Source organism: Capricornis sumatraensis, chromosome 23 (genome assembly GCF_032405125.1).
Source record: "Capricornis sumatraensis isolate serow.1 chromosome 23, serow.2, whole genome shotgun sequence".
Lineage (NCBI taxonomy): Eukaryota > Metazoa > Chordata > Mammalia > Artiodactyla > Bovidae > Capricornis > Capricornis sumatraensis.
In genome coordinates, this window is record NC_091091.1 from 46405179 (window position 1) to 46417571 (window position 12393).

General features: G+C 49.4%; 1 protein-coding gene across 2 annotated transcripts in view; it reads left to right on the forward strand.

The window, feature by feature from the left end:
* DOCK1 (dedicator of cytokinesis 1) overlaps positions 1-12393 on the forward strand; it is a 564920-nt gene that overhangs the window by 58671 nt on the left and 493856 nt on the right. For both annotated transcript variants that reach the window (XM_068961248.1, XM_068961249.1), the window contains exons 3-5: positions 4409-4449; positions 8131-8186; positions 10657-10753. In XM_068961248.1, coding sequence (XP_068817349.1) covers positions 4409-4449; positions 8131-8186; positions 10657-10753 — 194 coding nt within the window. The remainder of the gene's footprint in view (positions 1-4408; positions 4450-8130; positions 8187-10656; positions 10754-12393) is intronic.

The window sequence follows — 12393 nt, forward strand, 5'->3', positions numbered from 1 at the left end:
TCTCACACAGTTCTGGGGGCTAAGCGTTCAAGGTCAAGGTGTCGGCAGGGTTGAGAACGCGAGGCTGCCCCACGGGTCTCTCCAGCCGTCTGCTCGTTTGCTGTCCTCATTGGCATTCCTTGCCTGCAGGTGCTGCGCTCCGGTTTCTGTCTTCAGGATCACGTGGCGGTCTCCCGCTGCTTGACTCTCTTTCTCCTTTTTAATAAGGACAATGTATAGCATTACGTCCTTTTTTTTTTTTAAGGGCAGTTCCTAAACTACTTAAAATGCTTCTGTTTTCATTCACTTTTGGCTGTGCTGGGTCTTCATTGCTGCGTGGACTTGTCTCTGTTCCAGCGACTGGCGGCTGCACTTCATTGCGGTGGCTTCTCTTGTGACTCCCAGATTCCAGAGCATGTGGGCTCAGTAGTTGTGGTGCCTGGGCTTAGCTGCCCTGTGGCATGCAGGGTCTTCTGGGACCAGGAATTGAACCTGTGTCCCTGGGATTGGCAGGCGGATTCCCAACCCCTGGTTGTTGCTGTGTAGTCGCTGAGTCATGTCCGACTCTTTGCGACCCCATGGACTGTAGCCCACCAGGCTCTTCTGTCCATGGGATTTCCCAGGTGAGAATGCTGGAGTGGGTTGCCATTTCCTCCTCCAGGGGATCTTCTCTGCCCAGGGATCGAACCGGCATCTCCTGTGTCTCTTGCATTGAAAGATGGAGTCTTTACCACTGCGCCACCTGGGAAGCCCCTCTCTCACCTGAGCTCCAGCCTTTTCCTTGGGTGTGTCCTAGCCTTGCTGCTGGGGGCTTCTCAGATGCTGTGTGAGTGGATCTCTGCAGAGGCTGCTCTGCCCACCCGCCACCCCCCTTCTCCTGACTAGAACCTGGAGCCATTCCTGGAGACTCTGAGTGCTCCTCCCTGGGCTCCTCTCTGACCCCCGCCCCCTCCTCGGCTCTGCCTGGTCCTGTGTCCACAGGTACCCGCCCTGTGCTTGAGTGTGCGTGCGCTGGTCCTCCTGCTGGAAACGCTCTGCTGTGTGCACAGACGTGGCTTCCATCTTCCTGGGCTGGATGGGGCCCTCCCTGACTTTGAGGACCACGTCTGACCTCTTCTTGCCATTGGGTGGGTGTCTCTTGGGGAGCTGGGTGTCTCTTATTTGGAGCCAGGCCTGCTTGGAAGAAGGGAGTCAGCTTGTTAATTCAACGAGCCATGCACCTCCCTGCTCCTGGCTTCATTCTGCCTGGCCTGTCCCCGCCAGAGCAGCAGCCAGGTCATCATCCTCTCATGTCCCCCTGCTGCCCTCCATGAAGCCTTTTGAGGGGTTGTCCTCTGTCCTTGATCCCCAGTCTCTGCCCTTGCTTGTGGTTTGAGCCTTGCTTGTCTTAGGGGAATCTGCACTTGGAGGTTAGAAATAATTGGGTCTAATCTGTTTCAACATTTGCTCTCTCTGGTGAGACCTCTGGCACATAGTCTGGGGGCTCAGTTGCTGGAAGGAATAACGCATACAAAAATTCTTGAGAAGGGAAACCCTAAGTTTTCCTTTTGCTTGGAAAAGGTGTTAAAAGAGAAACCACCATCTATTATCATAAAGGAAAAGAAAAAGGCTCCTCATCTTTTTTTAATCCCTCCCGGGAAACCCTTCTGCTGTGTTTGAAGTGAATTTTTGTGGCGCCTGTACTGGCTGGCGTGCGTATATTTCTGTGTATATTAATGTGGTTGTAGTGCTCGTTTGGCTCAGATGGTAAAGAACCTGCCTGCAGTGCATGAGACCTGGGTTCAGTCCCTGGATTAGGAAGATCCCCTGGAAAAGAGCCTAGCAACCCACTCCCGTATTCTTGCCTGGAGAATGCCGTGGACAGAGGAGCCTGGAGGGCTGCAGTTCATGGGGAGACAAAAAGTCGGACGCGGCTGAGCAGCTAACACACGCGATTGCTCATTCTGTGTTCATGTTTTCACTCAGCGCTGTGTTCCGAGACGCAGCCCTGTTTGTACAGGTGCAGTCTCTGGCGCTCACTGCTCTGAGTGACCCTCACGTTTCACTAGCCACCCTCCCAGTGATGGGCACCCATCCTGCCTCCTGCATCCGCCCCACGGAGCGCGGTAGGTGTGCGAGTGTCTTTGGATACGTGGCAGCTCCGGGGTGTGAGGATAGATACTTTTGGGGAAGAAGGGTCCTGCCCACGCTGCTTATGCTGTCTCCACGCCCACCCTCTGTGCCGGGGGCTGCCTGAATCCTGCAGCGTTAGAATTTTCCTCACTCTAGCGAATTGTGTTTTAAACTGTCAACTTAATATGTGTTTCAATCTGATTGTAAGTTTGAGCACCTCTTCATACATATGTAAGTCTTTTGGGTTTCTCCTCTACAGTGTTTATAAACTTTGCTTATTTTTGTCTTGGGCTCTGTCTTTCTCTCGTCCCTTGGAAGTATTTCCTTAGATGTTCTGGGACATTCATCCCATGTCAATTTCAGGAAAGAAAGGGCATGGTAATACTGAAAATATGAGAGGGATAAAATCACAGGAAAGTGGGCAGTCCTCTACATTAAATATGGCCTTCTGAACAGCTTGCTGCATCGACCCTCTGTCTTTTCCATTTCTGTCTGTGAACACTGACCCAGGTGGCCACTGATTATGGGCTGGGCAGATGGAAACCACCCAGGAAACGGTGAGGGCTATCAGGAGATAATCCTCCAAATACACCGTGAGACCTTGCCATTGTGTCTTCTGTGCTCCCTTATCACCGTGTAGTTGCCTTGTCAAGAATGAAGTGGGTTCACTGGTCGAATCTCGGTCTTAGCAAATCCTTCGCAAGGCTCCTGGCGATTTGCAGCTTTGTTTCTGAATGCTCAGAAAGCATCTGTTCATAATCCCTGGAGGATTTTAACTCCATCACTTCCTGCTTCCACTCCTCCTCCGGTTGTTAAATCATTGCTCTGTAAGAGGTGTCCGGTCGTTGGTGGAATACAGGTCCGTTTGCAGTTTCTGGGCATCTTCACTCACGCATGCCTGATTTCCAGCGTTTGACTGTTTGTTACTTTATTACTGGTGACTTTGTTAAGTCGCTAAGTTGTGCCTGACTCTTTGCAGCCCTACGCACTGTAGCGCGCCAGGCTCTTCTGGCATGTGATGTTCTCCACCATCTCCTGGAGTTTGCTCAAACCCATGGGCATTGAGTTGGTCATGCCATCCCACCATCTCATCCTTCTTCTCCTGCCTTCAGTCTTTCCCAGCATCAGGGTCTTTTCAGAGTCAGTTCCTCACATCAGGTAGCCAAAGTATTGGAGTTTCAGCTTCAGCATCAGTCCTCTCAATGAATATTCAGGACTGATTTTCTTTAGGATGGACTGGTTTGATCTCCTTGCAGTCCAAGGGACTCTCAAGAGTCTTCTCCAGCACCACAGTTCAAAAGCATCAATTCTTTAGTGCTCGGCCTTCTTTAAAACCCTAGTATTTAGTTAGTCTCTGGGAGCTGACCCACCTGGTGCCTTCCCAGTCTTTTTGTCATTCTCTTGGGGGCTGATGTCCTTCTGGTCCTGGGGAGCATAGTGGAACTTGTCTAGGCTTTTGATTGCCTTTCCTGGAGTGAGGTGGCCTGAAGCACCCTCAAAGTGTTTCGGGAGACATTCAGTGTGTAGCAGAGTCGTTGGGAGGTGAGTGACCAGCTGTGGACCCCTGAGCATTGGCAGGGACGATTTCTGCCCTCAGCCTGAGCGGAGGGGCCGAGGGTGTGGTCAGATCCTGCCCGGCATTGAATGTCCCTTCCACTGGGCATTTCCTTCTGTCTTCTGCTCTGTTTGCTTGCCCTCCCACGTGGAGAGAATGGGAACTGGAATCTAGGCCAGCCCTCGAGGGGGTCGGTGGGCCTGTGTTCCTGGGCCTGGTGCTTCCTGTTGGGGGCCGAGTCTTCGCCACAGAAGCACTTTGTGCGATGTGACTGCTCCAGGGCACCACCCCCCCCAGGCCCCGCTCCATCTCGAAGGGGGAGGAAGTCGGCTCTCAATAGGATTTCTGTTGTGCTGCTGCTGTTGATGATCTGAGGGTGTTGGTATGTGCGCTTGGCAGTGACCCCGCTCCATCCGGCCGAGGGACAGACAGGAAAATGTGCACCCCGGATCCTGCCCCGGGCTCCGTGGTCAAAGGGCGGCTTCTTCTCCTGGAGCTGGTTGCCACCCTCAGGACCACGCGGCTGCTGGAGACGAAGGAGCTGGAGGTCTTTGTGTGAAGCCCCCTGACAAGGCTTCACGCTTGGTTCTGAGATGATCTCTACAAACCCCCAAAGCATCTCTGCAGACCTTAGGATGACTGAATTCTATGACAGGCTGACTCCTGTGCTTCTGCAGATAGAGAGTTCTAGGCAGTGGGAAGGTGCTGGTTAGGACCCTGTAATGTCCCTGTACTAACTATCTTACCTTTGTGTTTGTTTAGGGTGGTACAGAGGTTACACCTTAAGAAAAAAGTCTAAGAAGGTAAGTCCCTATTATTAACCACAGTGCATATCCCTTCATAAATCACCTTAGGAGAAGAAATCAGTTCTGTCTCATGGAGCCTAAGAGTTGTCCTTAGATATCTCTTTCTCTGAATTAAGAAAATTTGTGAAATGTGGGCTACCCTGAAATGTTTTCTTTTTAAAATTTTTTTTAAAAACTTTATTTTTTAATTGAAGTATAGTTGATTTACAATGTTGTGTTCATTTCAGGTATACAGCAATGTGATTCAGTTATACACATATATGTATTTCTCTTCTTTTATAGATTCTTTTCCATTACAGGTTATTACAGAATATAGAGTTCCATACTGTGCTTGGTTGGAACAAGTATTGCTGTTGGCTATCTGTTTTATAAAGTAGTGTATATATGTTAATCTCAGACTCCTAATTCATCCCTCTCTCCCTCGAATGGTTTTCTGAACAGCACATATATGTAGAAATTGTCATTTCATGTCTGTGAGTGAATGGCTGGGCTGTGTGGGGTGATGTTGACCTGTTGTCCTGAGAGCTGGGACCTTCTTTTCCTGGTAGAACTCTGCATCCTGTTGAAGTGCAGGTTGTGTAAGAGAATGATCTGGGTAGACTGACTACTGCTCACGATTTTCAGTCTTGCGTTATCCTTAATGATAATGCAGCGCTCATGCCGGCTTCTTCCCTTCTTGCTTGTAATTATTTTTATACTACTGACGTCAGCTGGCCGAAGAAAGCGGTTCTGCCTCCTGGACAGTTTGCATGCGTGGTTGTTTGAGTTTCTGGGGTGAAGACGTGCAATTACGCTGCGATCATTGCCATGCCATACGTGGTTCTGTTGCGGCTTTTCCATTCTTAGTTTCACAGAACCTAATGATGGCTGTTCCGTTTCACTCTAAGCTGTGGTTAGGCTGTCCACGTTACCTTATAAAATCTAATTATGCTTGACAGATGGTTCCTTTTGCTTTTGTTTCTTAACTTGGCCTCTCATTATCTCCTTATTGGGCTGGGCTCCTCCTGTGGTCCTGAGCCCGTGACTAAGGCTGTTGAAGGCCAGCTGTCCAAGTGCAGGGCCTTCTTGCTCTGTTTTTTCCCCGGACAGGCGAGAGGTGTCCATCCTGTGGTAGCAGTCACTTCAGAGGTGTCCAGGCTGAGCTCTCTGGCAGTCTGTCCTGATGTGAGAGATGCTAATAGGGTAACCTGCTGAGCCAGCTGTGCAGATTGGAGCCAGGACCTCCATCGTGATGCTGCTGAGCTCAGACTGGACTGTGACTCTCTCATACCCAGTGACCTGGAGTCTTGAGGTCTGAATGAGGGATATGCCAACCTGGTGGCTGGAGGAATAGCTCTCTCCAGAGAAAGTTCTGTTTTCACTCTGATTGTCTCTTCCATAATTTGGGATTAGTAGATGCAAACTAGTCCATATAGGGTGGATAAGCTACAAGGTCCTACTGTATAGCACGGGGAACTGTATTCAATATCCTGTGATAAACCAAAATGGAAAAGACTATGAAGAACAATATATTACTGAGTCACTTTGCTGTGTAGCAGAAATAAGCACAGCATTGTAAATCAACTATACTTTAATTGAGAAAAAATAAGAAGAACGTTTTCCTGCAGATGAAAACCTCAGTTTCATCTGAGAAAGCCACAATTGAGAACTTTATTAACGACCTTAGGCTCATGGACTCCCCCGTCCACCCACGACAAAGCTGCAACTTCGCACGTTAGGTTTGTCCCAGGGAAGTGGTTCACTTTTTGATGCTTGCTTGGTATTTGGTGTCAGGTACCTCTTCCCTGGTGGCTCAGGTGGTAAAAGCATTTGCCTACAATGCCAGAGACCCCAGTTCAGTCCCTGGGTCGGGAAGATCCCCTGGAGAAGGAAATGGCAACCCACTCCAGTATTCTTGTCTGGAAAATTTCATGGACGGAGGAGCCTGGTAGGCTACAGTCCATGGGGCTGCAAAGAGTCGGTCACGACTGAGCGACTTCACTTTCACTTTCACCACGTTCCCCAGCTGGGGGTGTCTCCTGGTTCCCCAGTGCCTCCGTGAGCCGTTGTCCTTCCTGCCCTGCACGGGAGAGACCTGACTTTGTAGCTTGCAGAGCTGGGTAGGGGTGTGTTTATTGTTCCATCTAAAACCTCTTTAGCAGTTGAAACTGACACCTTAGAGACGCTGTGATTTTGGGTTGGCCCACCCAGTTCAGGCAGCGGCAGAGAAGGGACTCGACTCCCAGGCACCCAATCCTGTGTTCTAGAAGCATCCTCCTACCGGTATTCACCAATGAGCTCTAGATCTGGCCAGTCCTGATCACCCCAGCTGAAGAAGCTGCTCATTTCAAGCGTCCAGGTGTCTCCAGCCTCATTTTCCCACTGTCCCTTCTGTGACCCCACGGTTGTCAAGAGCAGCTTCTCTGAAACTGAGGGATGTCTCTACCTGTGGACGTGGGCATGGCCGAGACTCGTTGCTTTACACACCCCACCCCCCAACCAGTGCTCACCTGCTGGCATTAAATGTGCTCCGGGACCTGTCCTGGTGGCTGGAGGTGTCCGTGCAGCAGGTCCGCCTGGTCCTCTGTGTTGCCCAGCCTCCGTCTTTCTGTCTGACTCCTTCCCTCTCCGTGATAGTTCTTTCTTACATGAAGTGTGGCCACTTTCCTGGTAGACAGGAGGAGCAGGGACCAGTGGTGCCCACTTCCTCTCCAAGCAGGATGAGCTGCGTGGTTTCTGGATCGCCTGTGTTGATTCTTTGGCATCAGAAGCCTGGGAAACCCAGTCAGAAGCTCCTGTTTTCACAGCAGGTGACTGTTCCTGCTGATTGACTTTCTGCTGCGTGCATGGCATCTCAGGAAGCTGCTCCCTGTCTGCCTTGTGCTGCCTGAGACCTCCACGCCACCAAGACCCCCGTGCCCAGTGCCCTGCTCTTGCCCTCCAGGTGCTCACCTCTACTTCTTCCAGGAGGGGACGTGTGCTTGCTCAGGACGCAGGTCCAGAACTCTTGGGGAAGCTCCTGGCCCTTCACGTACAGTGCCCGGGACTGACAGTCCTCCTGAGGAGCCGTCCCGTCAGAATTGTCTGTTGGGCCTTGCGTGCTGTTCCTTTGGGGGGTGCTGAGCACCATCTGCATGAAAACTGATGTGCCCCCCGCTGGAGCCAGGCAGGTTGGGTGAAATGTACCTTATTTCTGTATTTTATTGGATGGCTCCTCTGTTTGGAGATTGATGAGAGTCTCTGTGGGTCAGGTAAGTAGTCAGCGCATATGTGATAATCAACCGTGTAAACTCACTTTCTGATGACAATTTTAGTATTTCGAAAGGAAGAGCTGTCAGAGGCCATCATCAGAAATTGTTTTTAGGCATCAGTTGACTTTTGATCTGCCTGTGTCCATAGTCAAAATGAGGTGTGACCTATGGAGAAGACACTGGGAGGTCCCGTGGGATTTTTCCTTTGCAAGCAGAGTGTGCATCTGTTTTCTTCTAAGACTTCTGCAGCCTCTTTGAAACGCAAGCAAATTCAGCTGCCGTTTTCACACTTTGTTTTCTGTGCCGTGCTGTGACTTAGCGTAAAGGCTTACGGATTTAACAGTGATCCAGTCATCCCCACCTCCACCGTTTTTGGGGGGACAGCTGTTTGATTGACAGTCAGTATTCATATCAATGCTACAACCTTCTGTCTCTTTTCCTCCCAAAGGGTATATTTCCTGCTTCGTACATCCATCTTAAAGAAGCCATAGTTGAAGGAAAAGGGTGAGTCTGGTCTTGATGTTTAAATGAAGTCGTGCAGTGATTGCATTTGACCTTGCTGCTTTTCACAGGGCGACACTGGGGTTGGACAGTGGATGCCTTTGATCCAGGGTGACAGGAATTTAGGGAGAAGGGGGGGACTTCTGATCTAGAGCTGTCTACAACATGGCTTTGAGCCTTTAGGGAGTCTTCAATCAGCACTGGAACCACAGTCAATCTCCTAGAATGCCATGTGGATTTGGAAAGCTTCCTGCTTCTTCCTCTGTGAGCCAGCCCATCTAGCAAAGGCTGCATAGCCCCCCAGCCCTGAATCCATTTTTCTGGAAGACTTTGCAGGATGTGATACAAATTCAGTGGGGAGTGAAGCAACAGTTGTTTGGTTGGGGTGTGTGTGAATTTACGTTTTGCCTGATTGTGATGTATGTTTCTTAGAGGTCATAAAACTGACGTATAAGATCATTAAAAGGACATTTGTAGAACAGGAACCCATTAGACAGGAATGGCAAATGAATAGCCAGGTGTGAACTTGGAGAAAGGAAGAGTAAAATGTTTTCCTTTTTGTCTCTGCTACATCTTCGCACTCCATTAAATATGTAAATGATAAAATTACTAATCATATGATTACTGCATAATGACATCTCTGCGGCTGATTGCAAAATTGCTTTTCCAAGCAGTGTACTTTTAACGTATGAGAAGGACTGGGTCGGGCTCTGAGGTTCCATGGTGCATCATTAAAACGAGGAAAATAATTTAGAGGCATCAATGTGATGACCTGTAAGAGGGTCCTTTTTTCTAGTGAGAAATTGTTTTGTAGGTGAAATTTCAGAGGGAAGTAAAACGAGGAAAATTTTGAAATTTTTCACCCTACTGTGAACACCGTTGAATAAAATATTTTCTTCATGTATTTTACATCAGTTTGTATCAGGATCGGTATGGATGTTGGGCTGTATAGGAATCATTTTTTTAAATGCACGTTGAGGTGTACAGATGAGTGTACGTAAAATGTAATTAGGAAGAGTAATAGAAAACGGCACAAGAGACTGTTTATTCTCGATAAGTAGAGTCACACTCCGCCAGACAGGTGGACAGGCAGACATTGGGTTAAGACTAGGAACCAGTTGGCATTTAGTCCAAGAGATGGATCAGACCAATTAAGGAAGGAAGGTAAGAAGGCTCTAGAGCGGAGATCAGGACACAGTGGGTAAAGGGAGGTCCTCTCCACGTGGGAGACTGAAGTCTCACTGAGCTCCGGGTCCCTCCTGGCCAGTGGGAAGAGCCCAGTGGGCCGCGCATGGAACTCAAGCTCTGTGAGATGAAGGCAGCTCAGCCACTGACGAACGTCCTCGCACAGTGAGTGGCGCGGCTTTGTAAGGATGACATCACAGAGCGAAGTGAACCACACTTCATCAGCACCCTCACTGGGAAACAGTCATGTCCTGTGAGAGACGCTGAAGACGTCCCATCAAAGGCTTATTCTTAAAAGCACTCCTGTGAGGGGTGGTCTCGCATGCACCCCTTCCTGGTCCCTGCTGCTCCCACTGGTACACGTGGTCAGACCTCTCCAGAGGGACTGGGCCTCTCTCAGGAACTCCTGTGTTTCTTCCTTGGAGACCACCCCCGCTACAATCACTGCGTCCTTGCAGCCCGGAGTCCCCATTGCGAGCTACAGTCAGGGTCCTGCCCACAGGTCCGGGCCTCGGGGACCTATCTCAGTGCCCCCGGGCCATTGCATGTTGGTGGGAGCTTTGTCTGTTCAGGGCCTCTGGGCCCAGGTGGTCTTACTTCACAAGCCACCAAATTTGGTCTCTGACTCAGTCCCAAATATTAGGAGTGCTGCTTGGTGCAATGCCTGATCCAGAGCAAGTAACCGGAAAACAGCAGTTTGCTGAATAAAAAGCAATGCACAGATAGATCAGGAGTCAAGAATAAGGCAAGGGTTAGCTTTCTGGGGTGGAGAGGCAAGGGAAAGAGGGTAATCAGGATTGGTGATCAGGGCACCTATGGACACTGGAAAGCTGTCACCTCACCTGTATTTCGCCAAGGATAACTCTGTATTATCACAGAGTGAGTTTTAGGCAGGATGAAAATCTAAAAAAAAAATCATCTTATCCCAAGCCTGCATTTTAATGCCACACAGATTGGTGGTAATTTATGGCACCTATAAAATAGATGGGTACACACATTATGAATACACTTTCCACTTCTCAGACCTTGACGTCCTGATGGGATATTATTTGCCTCCTTCATCTTACCTTGATGTGTGAGGTAGACGGCTTACACAGAGGGTAATGTATGAATGTTCTCGGGCTCTGTACAGAAATTACTTGTCATTCTTAGAGACATATGGAGACCTACGTGGACTCAGTCTTATTTGTAGGTTTTCTCTCCACATTATGACCTGCGTGTGAAATTGACAAGGTGCCCTTCTGTTTAATGAAGCCGTGACCGTCTCTGCCCTTTCCTTTCCTCCCAGGCAACATGAAACGGTCATCCCAGGCGACCTCCCGCTCATACAGGAGGTCACCACGACCCTGCGAGAATGGTCCACCATCTGGAGGCAGCTCTACGTGGTGAGAAGATGGGGCTTTTGTGGGTTTTTCTTTTAATGGGAGGATAATTGCGTTACAATATTTTGTTGGCCTCTGCCATAGATCAGCATGAATCAGCCACAGGTGTAACATATGTGGCCTCACTCCTGAGGCGCCCCCTCCCACCTCCCACCCCATCCTTCCCTTCTGGGTTGTCACAGAGCACTGAGCTAGCATGCATCCCGCAACACATTCCCACTGGCGATCTATTTTGCATGTGGCAGTGTATATGTTTCCGTGCTGGTCTCTCAATTCGCCCCCTCTCCCCTTCCCCTTCCTTCCCCTCTCCTGTCTCCACATTTCTGATTTCTGTGTCTGTGTCTCTGTTGCTGCCCTGCAGATAGATTCATCATCAGCACCATCTTTCTAGAGTCCATGCATGCTAAGTTGCTTCAGTGTCTGAGTCTGTGTGACCCTATGGACTGTAGTCCGCCAGGCTCCTCTGTCCATGGGATTCTCCAGGCAAGAATACTGCAGTGGGTTGCCATGCATGCCCTTCTTCTGGGGATCTTCCCAACCCAGGGATCGATCCCGCGTCTCTTAAGTCTCCAGAATCAGCAGGCGGGTTCTTTAACCACTAGCGCCACCTGGGAAGCCCCTAGATTTCATATGCATGTGTTAATGTACGATGTTTGTCTTTCTGACTTACTTCACTCTGTATAATAGACTCTGGGTTTGAAGATGGGATTTTGAATCAGAGCTTAGCAATAGAGAATAGGTCTTTTTGAACCTGCTGAGCCAAAGGATTAGTTTTGCTTTTTCTGGTACCCTCAGAAGCAGAACTTGTAGGAGTGAGTCACGCTCGGCAGCCTTGCCCTGTAGTCTGGCCACCCTCGGGGACCGCGGCCCTTCCACCAGCTTTGTGCCAGGGGCAGCTGTGCTGATTGCAGTGAAGTGGCTGTCGAGGAAGGGGCCGTGGGTTTCACCTTTCCTTGTACTGAAAAGGGAACTGGGCTGCTTTTAGACTTTGGAACACCGACTGAGGCCACCGGAGCTGAAGTTCCCTCTCAGTTTATATGTCGATCGTGAAAATGAAAATCTGCTTTTAAACCTTTGCAGGTGCCTCTTCCTGGATGCAGTAGACGGTGATGGCTGTCTGGCACTGTTGGCCTGTAGATAATGCCTCTTTCCATTTGAGGAAAGTGACATAGTCTTCGAGGTCTCAGCGTGTCTGTTTAGAGGGAGGGAGATGGTTTCCATTCTGGCTTTGTGTGAGATACTCAGTTCTCCGGATTGTGGAAGAAGCCTTATTAATGCGGCAGGGTTGGGGCCCTGACACCTTCCATTTTGTATCCCCCCGGGGCATTTTCTTTGCACGTAAATTCATATTTACAGAAGATTACCTTTTGTTAGGTCTGTATTCCTCTTAAGGGTGTTGATTTCTCATCTGCTAATATTGTCAGTGCAAAGCTTGGACGCTGGAGGGAAGGCTGTGCGTCAGTTTCTGGGGATCGTAGAAGACTTCTCAGTCCCACAGCTGCTCTCTGGGTAGCCTCATTGCTTTTGATTATATAGTGGTTTCCTATAAATACACAGTAATAAGCAGTTGCAGTAATTGTTCATCAAATGTTCTCAAAAACCTAGAGGCGTAAAGTTAACCATGAATATTTTGTGTAAATCTG